At 36.7% G+C, this 15437-nt stretch overlaps 1 protein-coding gene across 1 annotated transcript in view; it reads left to right on the top strand.

Moving 5' to 3' along the window:
• Positions 1 to 15437, top strand: part of IPO5 (importin 5) — a 35155-nt gene that overhangs the window by 12732 nt on the left and 6986 nt on the right. The window contains exons 8-21 of the mRNA XM_031557796.1: positions 889 to 976; positions 4251 to 4357; positions 6439 to 6563; positions 6653 to 6742; positions 6838 to 7011; positions 7226 to 7444; positions 8904 to 8987; positions 9760 to 9892; positions 9975 to 10096; positions 10427 to 10523; positions 11310 to 11482; positions 11931 to 12042; positions 12580 to 12635; positions 14996 to 15118. Of these exons, the coding sequence (XP_031413656.1) occupies positions 889 to 976; positions 4251 to 4357; positions 6439 to 6563; positions 6653 to 6742; positions 6838 to 7011; positions 7226 to 7444; positions 8904 to 8987; positions 9760 to 9892; positions 9975 to 10096; positions 10427 to 10523; positions 11310 to 11482; positions 11931 to 12042; positions 12580 to 12635; positions 14996 to 15118 (1703 nt within the window). The remainder of the gene's footprint in view (positions 1 to 888; positions 977 to 4250; positions 4358 to 6438; positions 6564 to 6652; positions 6743 to 6837; positions 7012 to 7225; positions 7445 to 8903; positions 8988 to 9759; positions 9893 to 9974; positions 10097 to 10426; positions 10524 to 11309; positions 11483 to 11930; positions 12043 to 12579; positions 12636 to 14995; positions 15119 to 15437) is intronic.

Genomic DNA, 15437 nt, shown 5'->3' with positions numbered 1-15437 from the left:
AAAAAAAAAAAAATTCCCTGTAAAGTTGTACTCACTTGCAACCAAATTCATATTCAGTGTATCTAAAAGCCTGTAAGCATTTGTTCAATAACAGCCAAACAACTTGGGATGCTGGTGTGTTCTCAGCCCTGCTTGTTAGCAGTGATTAAGATTGATGTGTCTTGCTGGGACTATAGCATTGGTGGCAGATAATGATTGACTTCCACCTTTCTGAGTTATGTCAGTAGATCATTTTCACATGTGCTTATGAGTGTCTGTGTCTGAAATGCTTCTGGGCTCTAATAGATTTTTCTTGAAGAAATTATTTTCAATGACTAGTCAGTATAGAGAATTCTGACACCTGTGCATCACACTAGAGAGCTGATAATATCCATTAAGCTTTCTTGATATGTCTGGCTAAAGATGCATAGCTACATCAAGCAAATCAATCCATGATTTGATCTCTTTTGTACTTGTTACACGATATTGATATTTTCATCTGTTGTCAGTCAATCCAGCAGGAGTTTCTCAGCTATCCAGCTGTGCAGTGAGGTGAGCTTGCTTAGGACTGTGCCTCTTTTGTAGCTAACAGTAGTAGAAGTATTATGAAATTCATAATTCATTGCAGTATACCCAGTCAGGCAGTGAATCTTAGCAGTGGCACAGGCAGTATGATTTTTTCGATATGAAAAGCTTCGGCTTTTTTTTCATTCTTCTGGATTTTAATGCTCTGAAAATCTGTTTGTTTTTTTTTTTTGCTGATGCAGTTTAACAGACAGACTTGGCTATCTGCTGTTGGTAGAAGAGGCCTTTTTCTTCAATGATTTCTAAAGGGAATCTTACAATTTAGGCTTGTTCTTTGAGAATCTTATTTTAATTAAACAACTTGAGCTTAAAACATTATTTCAGTTCCTCAGATGTTAGCAATGATGGTTGACTTGGAAGAAGATGAAGACTGGGCAAATGCAGATGAGCTTGAAGATGATGATTTTGACAGGTAATTGTGCAACTAGTTGTTTCAATGTGCTGCCAAGATTGCATAGCTAACGGTAGCTTGTAAGTACAGGATACAAATGGCTGCAATGCGTTACTTTCTCTTTGCTCAGTCAACTCTTTAAATTGTTTTCTCAGTCATGAGCAGTATGTAAGAACGTTCGCAGACACTGAAGAGTAAAAACTAAAGCTGTAGCATGAATGATAACTTCAAGTAACAGAAGATAAATGTAGGAGATCTGTAGTTGAAAATAACTGCACTTGGTTGCAAGAACAGTTTATTTGTAGATTATTTAGGTACTGTTTAGCAAGTAAATAAATTCTTTCAGTATTTGCTTATTGCTATAATGCACATCTATAAGTTGCATGTTGTCTTGCCTGCTGTTTTGCACTGTTTTAACGTTTCACTTTTGTTCCTTCTGTTTTTTTTTTTTTTTGTTTATTTACTCCGTTTAGGATTCAGTTCTTCTCATCTCTTAAATTGAGTGCTTTTCCTGAAATTAGCTGGAACCAAAGCTGAATGACACTGATTTGTTTAGTCACCCCCAACCAGTCACTACATATTTTTCAGGATTTAGGCCCTTGAAAAGGTGGTGATTTAAAAAAAAAAAAAAATCTTTATTTTTGAAAAGGCACTGGAATGTATAGTGTGATTCCATGCCAGACTCTCCAGCTCGAAGAATTTTTTATTTTGCTATTATTTTAAATCTCTTAGTATGGCTACTATTAGCTTGTCTTGTATTAGGTAAGGAAGTCCTGCTAAATATGTCCAGCTTTTCTCACTTGTTCATTCCTACATGCTTTGTAGCTTGCTCCAACTTTTCACTGTAGCCTGTGGTATGTATATGGGCTCCCATGTCTGCCCCTGTCCACATAGAAGTAGAATGCAGTAGAAGAAAGCAGAAGTATGTACAGTGAGATAATTATGTCCACATATGTGCAAAGACACAGTGTCCTTTTACCAAGCTAGGTGCTTTTTGCAACATCTGTCTCTTACTTGAATCCTCTGATGTAATTAGTATTTCAGAACAGCTTGTGACAGAGTACAAATTTTACCACATACACAGAAGAGGAGAAAGCCCTCACAGAAGAGTAATGAGGGAAAACAACTTTTTCTTTAATCGATGTGCTCTTAGTAGAGCCTCAATTGTATTAGTTATGCGACTTTTCCTTCTCTGAAGCAGCTTTCCAAACTTGTTCTTGCAGTTTTATATACAGTAATTTTGTAGTTTAGTCTGGAAATACTTACTGCTGTCTTACAGGTCTTTTTCCTCCGTCTCATAAATTAGCAAACTAGTTGGAAATATTCATAGGAAGATAAACAGTAGAAGAGATACTGTATGATTACAGATCCACATAGCAACTTGTACTAGATATCAGGCATATGAGCTGCTTGCAAAACTGATGCACAGGAATTTATGGAAGAACCTGTTTACTCTTATGCTCAAGTTGGAACACTTTTTTTGGTTCCTCTTGATTATGGAATGGGAGCTAAACTACCTTCCTCCACCCCCCTTCTTCCCCATGGTAATTAGGGCATTTTAGTTCATTCTGCTTTTTCAACTTTTGAATTTTCTCATACTGGCACTCAAGTTTGTCAAGTATTAAAGTCTTTTCATTCTGTTAAATTTCAAGGGTAAATAGAATACTGGAAATTAAAGTTGAAATCCTTATCAAGGCTTTCAGGGTGTGGGGTTTCATTCCCATGGCCTGCTTTAGGCAGCTTAGTAAGTACTCTGAATCATCCCCTTGAGGCATGCCAATTTCTCTTCACTCTCAGCAGAGAGTTCTTCTCACACAGGTGTGGATTCTAGTGTGAAATACTTTTGTTAAAAGTAGCAAGCAAAGACAAAAGAACAAGTTATAGTCAAACTTAGTCTAAAGGAGAAACTCAGCTGTTCTGGTCTTCAAAATAGTAGAGAGCTGGAGGGTTTGATACAAAATCCTAGAAACCAGGTAGTTTGTGGAGATTGTATTTGCTTAGTTTGTTCTTTCAGCATATTCACTCATGTTACAGTGCATTTCCCACCACTGAAGTTCATCTTTGTAGAGAGTTGTTAATGGTCACAATATACTTTCTAGCTTCTTGTGTTTGAGTACTTTATAGCTATGTAAGATGCCTGGAATTTATTTGCAGTCCAAGAAACTGGCTGATGATAATCAGGCTGTAGCCTATTTAGGGTGTGTTCAGATTTGACTAAGGGGGATGTGAGTCAGTGTACACAAAAGCATCAGGGATTATTTAGCATTTCCAGTTTCTTTGTCTCTTTGACTTCATACAGCAGTGAAATTCTAAAAAAGAAGGAAGACTCTAATCCAACTTCCTTCTTCCCTGGCAAAAGCTTTGCAAATGTTGCACAGAGATGTGTGGTCATTTTTGTGAGTTAATGCTACCTTTATTTCCTCAAATTGAATGTATGAATTAACGGTGGAAGGAAGGAACTCGAGGGACGTCATTTCAGGTGAAGGCAGCCAAAAACTTCAGAGAGTTTGTTCCAGTCTAAATCTATGTGCCCATGCACCGGCTGGTTGATGCTTCTGTCTGAACATGATTAATCTGAAGGAACAATATTGTCAATATCTTTGTGCAAGCAGCTTTGTTTGCAGCATGTGAATTTTTAGACAATATATACTTTGTAAAGAGACTTGGGGATTCAAGCACGATAGCTTGAAGGCCTCTATTTATGGCTCAGCCAACTGGTATTTGAAAGAAGAGGAAGATTTGTTCTTTTCTGAACCATTTGTTCAGCTTTTCAGTCAGCATAGTGTCTAGAAGGTACTATAATAACCTTGAGTTAATAGAGGGGAAGCCATACCCAGACTGCAACAGCAGCTAGCTGTGTCCTGGAAACTTCATTCACTTATCTGTAAGGATTAATTCTACTGGGTAAAACAAGTCATTTAATATAGGTAATGTTTGTTCTGTAACTGGCTGCAAGTCACACATTTCTCACCTGGACTGGATGTTTCCTGCCTGAGTCATTGGCCAGGGGATGAGCTGCTATAGATATGGCAGCCTTGCTGGATGATTTACACAAAAATATGCTGACCAGTATTATTAATTCTACAGATAATAAATATTTAAGTGGAGGGTAAGTAGCTATTCTGTGGCTGAAGCATCCGTCATTTGCGCTTTTAGACTTGGGCTTACCTTCTTTACTGATGGAGTCTCGTGTATACTCAGATGGCAAAAGTTTGAGGAGAAGAACTGCACAAAAATGTCAGACTGTTTTTGTTGTAGATGTCAAACGTTTGCTATTTTTGTAACTGTTGTTTAGCAATGCAGTAGCTGGTGAGAGCGCGCTGGACAGGATGGCGTGTGGCCTTGGAGGAAAGCTTGTTTTACCTATGATTAAAGAACATATTATGCAGATGCTTCAGAATCGTAAGTAGATGCAAATTTTTGCAATTCTTAACTTTCCAGGAACTTTGCTACCTCTTAAGTCTTTCTGTTCAGCTAAGTGACGTATTTCATACGCTTCTTTTGATTTCAGCAGCAAAAAATGCAAGTGCTGTGTACTTTGAAATGCATTACTCCTCTTTATACTGGGATTTACTATGACATGTAGAGTGCACTAAAACTGGACCCCAAACAGCTGAACAAAAACAAAACAGACTGATTTGTTTGTTTTGTTTTCTGCTGTTCTCAGTCAGTGTGTAGTGTCATACAATAGCTTAAGTGTGCCCTGTTGATCTGAAGCTCAGATGTCTTTGGAATTATTGCATTTAAGTGAATTTCTAATACGTTACAATGCTTAAATAAAAATTTGCCTCTGTCACACCCCCTGCTCCTAAATTTGATGTGTCAAAATACAGAAGTCTGTGGCTGTGTTTGATTATGGTGATTTAAATATTTGGTCCATTAGATGATTACGTGTATTCTTATCAATTCCTTTGAATGCTTCTTTGCTTCTTACAAAGACCTAATGCTAGCTCAGCAGCCTTTCAAAACAGAAGAACTGCATACTCTTTCAATTGATTTGTGATTTGAGCTGTCAATATAGAAGATAATGCAAAGAAGATAATATTTCTCTATGCATTTCCTGCCTTAATAATTTAAAACTCAGACAGAAAAAGGCTGTTACCTTCTAGGATGGGGAATATAGAGCCATTCAAGGTATCACCTGCAGAGCACGAAAATTTATAATGTCTCTTTGGGAATTTTTTTCAGAAATCTCTTCCCAAAAGCTATCTCTAGTGTTTCCCTTCTAATATTAATAGCTTCCAGACTGGCAAATGCTGCGTTCTGTAGAACCCACAGAAAAGAGTAGAGTTAATGGTTGTAAGATCTTTACTTTTAATTATAGAATGGCCTGGGTTGGAAAAAGACCACAATGATCATCTAATTTCAACCACCCTGCTGTGTGCAGGGTTGCCAACCACCAGACCAGGCTGCCCAGAGCCACATCCAGCCTGGCCTTGAATGCCTCCAGGGATGGGGCATCCACAGCCTCCTTGGGCAACCCTGTGAAGAAATCACGTAGCTGATAAGTCTGATTCTTTCTTTTTGTTGGGTTAGAGCAATACTTAACAAGCATGTTTCCTTCTTTGGGAAAAGGAAATGCAATAGGTACTGTACGATTCAGAGATTCTCATTGATAGGAAGCTGAGTGGATAAAGACATTCAGATTAAAACATAAACAGCTCTCTGAGAAATCACAATTTCCCTTCTCTTAGCACTACAGCTTCTCAAAAATGTTTATTGAAATAATAAATGTAATTTCTAAGTTTGGGTAGCTAGGTAATACAAATATAGTTGTTTCATTTCGTAGTGTCATTAATTTCAAGTCTGGAATTCGTGTCCATAGTAATACAGTGTGAGTGACAGTGGATATTAAGCTTAACTAAGAGCATCCAATTATCTTAAATAGCAGAAATAAACTGCTTCACTGTATCTTCTATCAAGATGATATTTCATCTCTTCCTGAAAAAGGAGATGATGATGAAAGATCAAATGCCATAATACCCACTTGTCTAAGATTAGAGTAATAGGACTTGATGGTGGGAAAGCCTCATTAACCCTAAATGGAATATCACTGTTCTTAAACAGCTCTGATGAGACTTCTGACTATTTATTTGTTTTAAATTCATATATTTGATTCCGTAGACCTTTCTTTTCCCCTCCTGACTTAGAGAGTAAAATGTAGGCTGCTCTAAAACAGGAAAAAAATGTTTCCCTGGTTAGCTCATTTAATTAAAATGCTATTCCCGGATGTTAGTACTCTGTACGTAATTGTATCTGCTGCTTAGATATTTTTTTTTTAGGTCTGGATTTGGCCTGGATTAGATACTCAAATTGTTGTGTATCACTGTGAGAAAAATCAAAAACTTATTTACAAAATAAATTAGTTGCATTTATTTCCTTTCTCTCACCTATTCTTGTTGCCACTGCCCCCTGCTACCCCACCCCTCAAATAGAAGTGGTTTGTCTCTTTAATGTTTGTTTTTTTTTTAATTCTTCTGTAGCTGACTGGAAATACAGACATGCGGGCTTGATGGCACTCTCAGCCATCGGAGAAGGTTGCCACCAACAGATGGAAGGAATTTTAAATGAGATAGTTAATTTTGTTCTGCTATTCCTTCAGGACCCTGTGAGTTTAATGCAGTTAATTATTTCAAAATGTTTTCATTTCTGCTCTTGTGACTACTTCTTAATCATTTGAGGGAAATAATTTTTCAGCATCCGAGAGTGAGATATGCTGCTTGTAATGCTATTGGACAAATGGCAACTGACTTTGCGCCTGGCTTCCAAAAGAAATTTCATGAGAAGGTAAGTAGTAAAACACTGCCTCCCCCCAAAAAAAAACAAAAAAGGGTGTTCTTTTCAGAAAGTTGCTTTTCTGAAGATGAACATTTCTGTTTCAGGTGATAGCAGCTCTTCTGCAGACCATGGAGGATCAAGACAACCAGCGTGTTCAAGCCCATGCTGCTGCAGCGCTTATAAACTTCACTGAAGACTGTCCAAAGTCTCTGCTAATTCCGTATTTGGATAACCTAGTGAAGCATCTTCATTCCACTATGGTGATAAAATTACAAGAGGTATAATATACTGAATGATCAGCTTCACAGCGGGGGATCTCTTACATGTTTACAGCTAGTGTAGCTGAACTATGAACTACAAGCCAGTAGACAGATTTACTGTCATTACAGAGTGACAAGAATGAGGATATGCCCATGAGCACATTTTTATTTTGAATGCTGTTCATTAAAATACTTGCTTTAAAATATAATACTTTATTCTTCTCTCTTCAAGTTGATACAGAAAGGCACTAAGCTGGTTTTGGAGCAAGTTGTGACTTCAATAGCATCAGTGGCAGATACGGCGGAGGAGAAGTTTGTTCCATACTATGACTTATTTATGACCTCTTTAAAACACATTGTGGAGAATGCTGTTCAGAAGGAACTAAGGCTTCTGCGAGGAAAAACTATTGAATGCATCAGCCTAATTGGTCTTGCTGTTGGTAAAGAAAAGGTAAGATCTCAATGTGGAGAATAGAAGGTTCCAGGAAGACATGATTGTGGCCTTCCAGTACTTGAAGGTGGCTTATAAAAAGGAAGGAGACAGGCTTTTTACAATGTCTGATAGTGATAGGACAGGGGGGAATGGTTTAAACTAGAAAAGGGGAGATTTAGGTTAGAATTTAGGGGGAATTTTTTTATTCAGAGAGCAGTGGGGTACTGGAACAAGTTGCCCAGAGAGGCTGTGGAGATGTTCAGGGCCAGGTTGGATGGGGCCTTGGACAGCCTGATTTAGTGGGTAGCAGCTCTGCCCATGACAGGGAGTTGGAACTGGATGGACTTTAAGGTCCCTTCCAAGCCATTCTGTGAATCATACTATAATCTTATCTAACTATCTGAACTTATTTTCAAGCAGGCTTGCTTCTTGTGATGCTTACAATGAATTGACGTGATCACTTTTTAAACATAGTTACCTTGTTGCTGGTTTCAGTGTTTGCATTTCTGTTCTCTGGTAACTGTATTCACTATCTTTCTGTTTAGATTCACTAATTTAAAATAGAATATTACTAAAATACACCAACTTAAGTTATCCTCATGTTGATAGTACGTGGGTTTTTTGTTATTTGTTTTTTTTTTTTAAGAGAAATACTGGAACATCTCATTTAAGCAGTGTCGTAAATGGTGGCTAAGATTTAAATAGTTAAAAGGAAGCTCAGCGTAGGTGATTTTGTTTGGTTGTAGTTTTTTTTTTTATGATCAAATGCTTGGAAAAGTTTGAGTGTGCTTACAATAGAACTGAAAGCAGTCACTTATTATCTTCAGTGCATTTGGCAGGGATTTTTTTTTTTGTTGTTGGTTATGCGTTAGTTAGGATGCATGTTGTGAAAGTGCCAGTAAGCAAGTGTGAAGGGCTGTCTAAGAATCAAAGTGACGTTCACATAGCAAGTTTGAATTATGGACACAGATTTTCATTTTATTGAGTGAGGAAGACAAAATCATAACTTAAAAGTAGAATAATGTGGTGTATGGATTAGGGAAAGAGTAACCTTCAATAGATTCTTCTTGGAGGAGGAATGAAAATGCAGGAAGTGAAAAGAGTGTGAGTAATTTCACTGAAGCATCTGATGTGACTTAAAACATTGCTGTCTCACTAGTAGCTTATGTTATCGGCTTATTCCCAACATTTTCCCACGAGAATAAAAGTTACTTAAGTAGGTTTTGGTGATTGTTGCCCTTTTTATGTTGTCACGTATGTGGATAGAGGTGCAGTGAGGCTGAAAACCAGAATCATTTAGTGATGCTTCCAAAAAAAAATTGGCGTTTTCACTTGTATCTTCACTTCAGACTTCTTGGAAGTTCTAACTTCTGTCTTGATAACATATTGGCCATAAATACTTTAATTGTTTGATGTTAAGAGTCTCAGCAAATGACTCCTTTGATTTGCCTTTAAAAGCACATTTTCCTACATTTAGTTTATGCAGGATGCATCAGATGTAATGCAGCTGTTGTTGAAGACACAGACAGACTTCAGTGATCTAGAAGATGATGATCCACAAGTATGTTAAAATTGTTTCTGTCTTGTTTGTTAGGATTTAAAATGTTCTTTGTGGGTGTGACATTCCTTACAGAAGAAGAAAAAATAGTTGCACAGTTAGGCTAACAGTTTACCACATGTTTTATAAGGGATTGACTGCCCTGAGATGTCCTTTAAATCTCTCACAGAAGCATGGTGAGGAGATCAGACATCCAAAATCTATATTTGCTGTATGGACAATCATCCCTTGTCTAAGAGCTGCTACTTTATTTGGCACTGTGTGACTATTCCTTTGCTGTCATCTTCTTATAAATAGTTCCATGAGTTCTACTAGGCAGCTGTTCTAATGAGCAAAGAACTATTTGACTTGTGCAACTGAGAAATTCCTCATAAAACACTACATTAATCTTTTGCTTTGCTTGCTCTTTTTAGAAATGAGACTCAATCAATAGTATCACTTAAATTCAGGAAATTATTTCAGAAAGAAATTGACTCTTGAAGGGTGTAATGATTGCCTTAAGTGTATATCTTATACTACCACACATTTGATAAGAGATGTCAATGCACTGTTTCATATAAAGGCTTGGGGGAGAGGTCTTCTCAAGCTTAATTTTTACATAACATGCATATCAGATTTGATTATTTTTTTTTCAGTCTTCTCTTAAATGTATCTTATGCACTACTGACTTTCTTTGGAAAAAAAACCTACTGTAAAGTATTCTTTATGATATCATTATAAATATGCATTAGAACAAAATGTGAGACGTGAAAATTTTGACTGTCCTCTCTTACAGATTTCTTACATGATCTCAGCATGGGCCAGAATGTGTAAAATTCTTGGAAAGGAATTTCAGCAGTACCTTCCTGTTGTCATGGGCCCTCTCATGAAGACTGCATCCATTAAACCTGAAGTAGCTCTATTAGACAGTAGGTTTTAAGCTGATGCTTTGCTTGAAATACACTGAAGTAAATGGTTGTATTTTAAGTTATATATATTTTTTAAAAACAGCACAAGATATGGAGAATATGAGTGATGATGATGGTTGGGAGTTTGTAAACCTAGGAGATCAGCAAAGTTTTGGAATTAAAACTGCAGGTCTTGAAGAGAAAGCAACTGCGTGCCAAATGCTGGTGAGTAATAAGGCAATGTTGGTGATGTGTGTATTGCTGGACAATGAAGTCTGAAGCCAAAATCTGTAACAAAGCTATTCTTTATAGTTAAATAGCTTTGTTTTTCTTTTGAGTTTAGGATTTAGACAACTTATTTTTCTACTGTTTGAAGATAGTTTTTTAGAACTTAAATTTTTAAGTTGAACAGAGCTTTTCTTTGCAAAACTTCTACAGTATTGGAGATGTGGAAGAATTTTAATTTTTTTTTTTTGCAACTATGCTGATTGTTTTCATTCAATATTGCACATAACATGACACATTAACATGGCACTTTAACATTTTGTGTTTCAGGTTTGCTATGCAAAAGAGCTAAAGGAAGGATTTGTGGAGTACACTGAACAAGTTGTAAAGCTAATGGTTCCATTGTTGAAGTTCTACTTCCATGATGATATCCTATTAATAAATCCTACTGTGGAAATGGAAGCTTAGTTTGGGGAAAAATCAATCATGCTTACAGTGTTTCCTTACATGAATAGAAAGTACCAATGTTATGTTCTACTGCTTTATAGAAGACTTTTTCTGAGAATTTTTTTTACACACCTTTAGTCAATAAATCCTAGTTCTCCCTTTAGTTTCTTTTAAATAAGCTCATCTGTAACATAGAAAGCAAGCCGTACAGAAAGTTTTGTTTGCATCAACAAACTGAGGCAACTTGAATATATTTCTTGCTTGAAATAGGCTTGAAACAACCTCTGAATAGCAAACAGTTTAATTTTCTTATTCTTAATCATAGAACAGTTTGTTGGAAGGAATCTCAAAGATCACTAAGTTCCAACCCCATGCTGCAGGCAAGGTTCCCAGCCACTCAATCAGGCACTAGACCAGGCTGCCCCATCTAACCTGGCCTTGAATACCTCCAGGAATGGGGCACTCACAGCCTCTCTGGGCAGCCTGTGCCAGCATCTCACTGCTCTCTCTGTGAAGAACAACTTCTTGATATCTAATCTAAATCTCCCCTCCTTTTGTTTAAAACTGTTCCTCCTTATCCTATCACTATCTACTCATATAAAAAGTCAATTTCCTTTTAAATATTATCTTACCATGAATCTAAGAAATCAAAGCGTAATGAAGAGTCACTTTTGGGTAGCAAACAAATGTCATTATAGTTACTAATACTTATATTTTAAGCACTCTTTCGTTGTCCTGTGTTGTTTTATTTCCTTAATAACAAAACGCGTTCGAGTGGCAGCAGCAGAGTCGATGCCCCTCCTTCTTGAATGTGCCAGAGTCCGTGGGCCTGAGTACCTCACACAGATGTGGCATTTCATGTGTGATGCACTCATCAAAGCCATTGGGACAGAACCAGATTCAGATGTTCTTTCGGAAATAATGCATTCTTTTGCAAAGGTAACTTTCTTTTTCTTAAAAAAAATAAAAAAAAAAAAAAATCATTTGTTTATAGCTTTTTAAAAGTAAAAAAAAAAATGTGTTTGCATTTCTTTCAGCTGCTTAAATTAATACCAAAGTTGTTTGTACATCTCTGCTCCAATTTTTCTAATTGTACATAGGTATTTTGAATCTCTGGGGGGGGTGGGAAGTGGAATAAATATTAAGCTAAAATAAACACCAGGCTTGTTTATTTTAACCACAAACCACTCAAACCATGTGGGTGAAATGTACAGTGAAATTATGTCTTACTTGATTAATGTGAGAATTGATCACAGCATGGAAGTTCTGTTAGTTATTTCTGCAAGTAATCACTTAAAGCATGAATTAATACTCTGTGCACGTTTTAGATTTCATTGAGACTGCTCAGGTACCTTAAGTCTGAAAAACAGATCATTTTCTTTCACAGTGCATCGAGGTAATGGGCGATGGATGCCTTAACAACGAACACTTTGAAGAACTTGGAGGAATATTAAAAGGAAAACTAGAAGAGCACTTTAAAAACCAAGAATTAAGACAGGGTAGGTCAGCAAAAATTCCTGTTCACATGTGATAGTTCTTCAAAGCAGAATTTAATCGTTTCTGAACACAAAGTTCACAAGTTGGGATTTCTTTAATTTCCATATTCAACCAATTGGACTTTGAAACAACATAATCTGATGAATATTTGCAAGCTCTGGGAGGGTGGGGATGGCATAATTTGCTGAAATACTGCAGTTTAATCAAAATTTTACGTACAGATTACTTGATAGATTTTGTGTCCGTAGTGTTGTCACTTCTGTGTTTTTTCATCTCTGAAGTCTTTGCAGTTTTAAAGCAATAATAGTGCCTTATTTATATGCACTTTTTTTGTGGTTATGGACAGGTTTCGTGCTGTTTTACATTTTTCTTGGTCTGAGTTGTCATATTTGTTTTTCTGTGAAAGGTCTTTGAAGCTTACAGGCAAATTCTTGCATCTTCAGATAGTGTTTCTTGTATTCTAAGTTTGTTTCAGAATCTGTTATATTGCTGCCCAGGCAATACAATGGTTTAAAAAAATATATATTTTTTTAATTTAGTGAAAAGACAAGATGAAGACTACGATGAACAAGTTGAGGAGTCATTACAAGATGAAGTAAGTTGGCTTGGGGAGCTTTTCCTTTCGTAAAGCACAGGTAGATGACTAAGTTAAAGCATCATGCATCTTCTCAGAATTGTTTCTTCCTGGAAGAACGCGCTGTTGCCATATTTATTCAAGAAATGAGTCACAATACTTGCATGAATTGGAAAATAACAGAGGTTTCCTTGCCCCAGTAAACTGAAAGAAGAATTTTGTGATCTAGCTTTTCACTTCATCTTCTCACACAGTTCTTAGATAATATTTTTTTTAATGGTCTGCTGTCAAATGCTTTTGTAGTAGTCCAAGGCATCCCCTTGCTGACTGGCTTTTTCTTTGTACCTTGTGACCCACGTGGCCCATTTTAAACTTTGAGCATACCTCTGATACCTGTACTGCAGACGTGTGAGGTCAAGAGCCTGTCTCAAAAAGGACAGGCCTAAAATAGCATCACAAGTATCAAAGTAGGACAACAGAATGAACAGCTGGCATAATGTGTTGCTTGTGAGAGTATATCTAAGTGACTTTGCTAAGATACTGAGCTGACTTTAGTTTGAAGTAGAGGCGAGTCTGAAAGAGATAGAATAGTTCCATTAAATCATCAGTATTAAGGGAAGAGCAATAAAGAATAAGTCACTGCTGCTTGTAATGAAAGAGGGAGGATACGCAATGAATTTAAGAAATAAGAAATTTTTGCCACATGAGTAGTTAAAGCTTGCCTACTTGAATTTAAGCTGTTTTCAGACCAGAACTCATGTCAGCAAATCATGCACATATATGTAAATACTTTATTAAATAACAGTGCATTTTCTGTGCCCCTTTCCTTTGGGAACATTAGGCTAACATTCAAAAGGGTAAACTTGAGCACCTGCACAACGGTATTATCTTGGGATCCAAACTAACCAAAAAAAATACACAAGTTTTGAGTCAAAAGCCCCTCCTGACTATTCTTTCTGTTCTCATTTGCAGTACTTAAGTTTTTTATGACTGTCACTGTATAGTGATGATGAGAGAAAGTGCTAGCAAACAGAACAATTTCAGAGTGGCTGTATCCACTCTCTGCAACAGAGTTTCAAGGCATTTTTGAAAATGCTTTCATAATTGTTGTTGATTTTTTTTTTTTTTTGTTAAAGACCGAAAGAAAGACTTGTATGCATTGTCTTGTGAAAGTAAGAGTAGGATTGGAATGTCTCTTGCCATGTGAACAGAATTAAGATATGATAATGAGCAACACCTGATTATACATCTTTGGTCCCACAGTTGTGTATGTAGCCCTTAGCTCAAGGCAGCAGAAATATTATGGGATACATAAAAGCAAGGACAGAAGTCAAGAAAGATAATCAGAGTAATGTCAGTCAAGTACCTGGGTACAACCCTGGCTTGAGCAGTAACTTTGTTTTGATGGTTTGATATAGCACAGGAGGAGGTATACATTGTACAAACATTACTTCCTACCTCTATATATCTGTCATTTTTTATCTAAAAAAAAAAAAAGCCATGCCAAGCTAGATGGACCTCTTATTTCTCTTATTTTCGTGTGTGTGTGTGTACACACACATACATACTATATATAGAGTATATATAGAGAGAGAGAGAGAGAGAGAGCAGAGTTACTGCTAAAATTACACCTGACAATGTAGAAATTTAAGTATTGTGTTGTAGCAGGCTTTGTTGAGTGATAAATGGTTATTAGTTATTGGTCTCCAGTGAGGGGAAAAAAAAAAAAGCTATATTCTGTTTTCCAGCCTGTGAAAGTATTAGCTGATCAAAGGAACTATGCTGAATACAACAGAACAAAGTCAAATGGTTTTTCCAGTGCATGTGTGTCTAGGGAACAACTTGAAGTCCTCACTTGGAAGTACTGTGTGAATTGATAGCTGAATGTATGTGATGGTTATTGGACTTTGTTGGTTTGATACACTAACTGAGCAAGGAGAAAAATGGAATTAAAATAAGAAAATTTAATATTCCTTATTTTTGCCACATTCTAGCACAAAGGCAGTTATCTCTTCGCTTTTAAATCAAAGTTTGTTACTGTGTGTGTGAGCTTTAGAGGAGGAAAAGGGCCTTCTGTTTTCTGTAAGGGGAGTTCAGTGAAGCAGTAAATCTACACAGGAGAGCATTTGTCTCTAAACTTTCCACCCCTGAAACAAACCTATGAGCCTTAGGTGATTGGATGCTTGAAGTTAAACAGCAGTGGATTTGAGCTTTGCACCAAGAGTTCAAAGTATTGGACTTAAAATAGCCTTAAGACCACCTTTACAAAACAAAATCACTGAACAACTTTCTTCTATTAGTTTGGAAACTATAGTGTTTCATGTGATTTCCTGTATTTTAAGGATCATTAGTCTCAGTGTGAGTTATATCTTTCCTATCAGGATGACAGTGACGTTTATATTTTGACTAAAGTATCCGACATTTTGCACTCAATATTCAGCAGTTATAAGGAGAAGGTGTTGCCATGGTTTGAAAGGCTACTTCCACTAATTGTCAACTTAATTGTAAGTACCCTATTCTCTTTTATATTGTGTTTTTCCTTTTGTTTTTTTTCCTTCCCTCTGAATGTCTAATAGGTCTCTATGCAGGCATTTGGGAGAATTTGGTAGATAAAATGTAGCAGTAGTTATTGTACAGAATAGACAAGTCCTGGTTTAGTTCCAGAACTGATAGGAGGTTAAGCCATGCTCTTTGAAAACTGCTCTGCTATGCTAAGTTTAATTTCAGTGTTGCCATACTCAGGATCATTGATCCACACAAGTATTTTGAGGAGTGTAATTTGTGTGGGGCAGCCTGATACTCTCTGCAAGAAAAGAGCAAAAA

This window comes from Meleagris gallopavo, chromosome 1, assembly GCF_000146605.3.
Source record: "Meleagris gallopavo isolate NT-WF06-2002-E0010 breed Aviagen turkey brand Nicholas breeding stock chromosome 1, Turkey_5.1, whole genome shotgun sequence".
NCBI classification, from domain to species: domain Eukaryota; kingdom Metazoa; phylum Chordata; class Aves; order Galliformes; family Phasianidae; genus Meleagris; species Meleagris gallopavo.
Note: the sequence above shows the minus strand (reverse complement) of the source record. Positions and strands in the feature narration are given on the sequence as shown.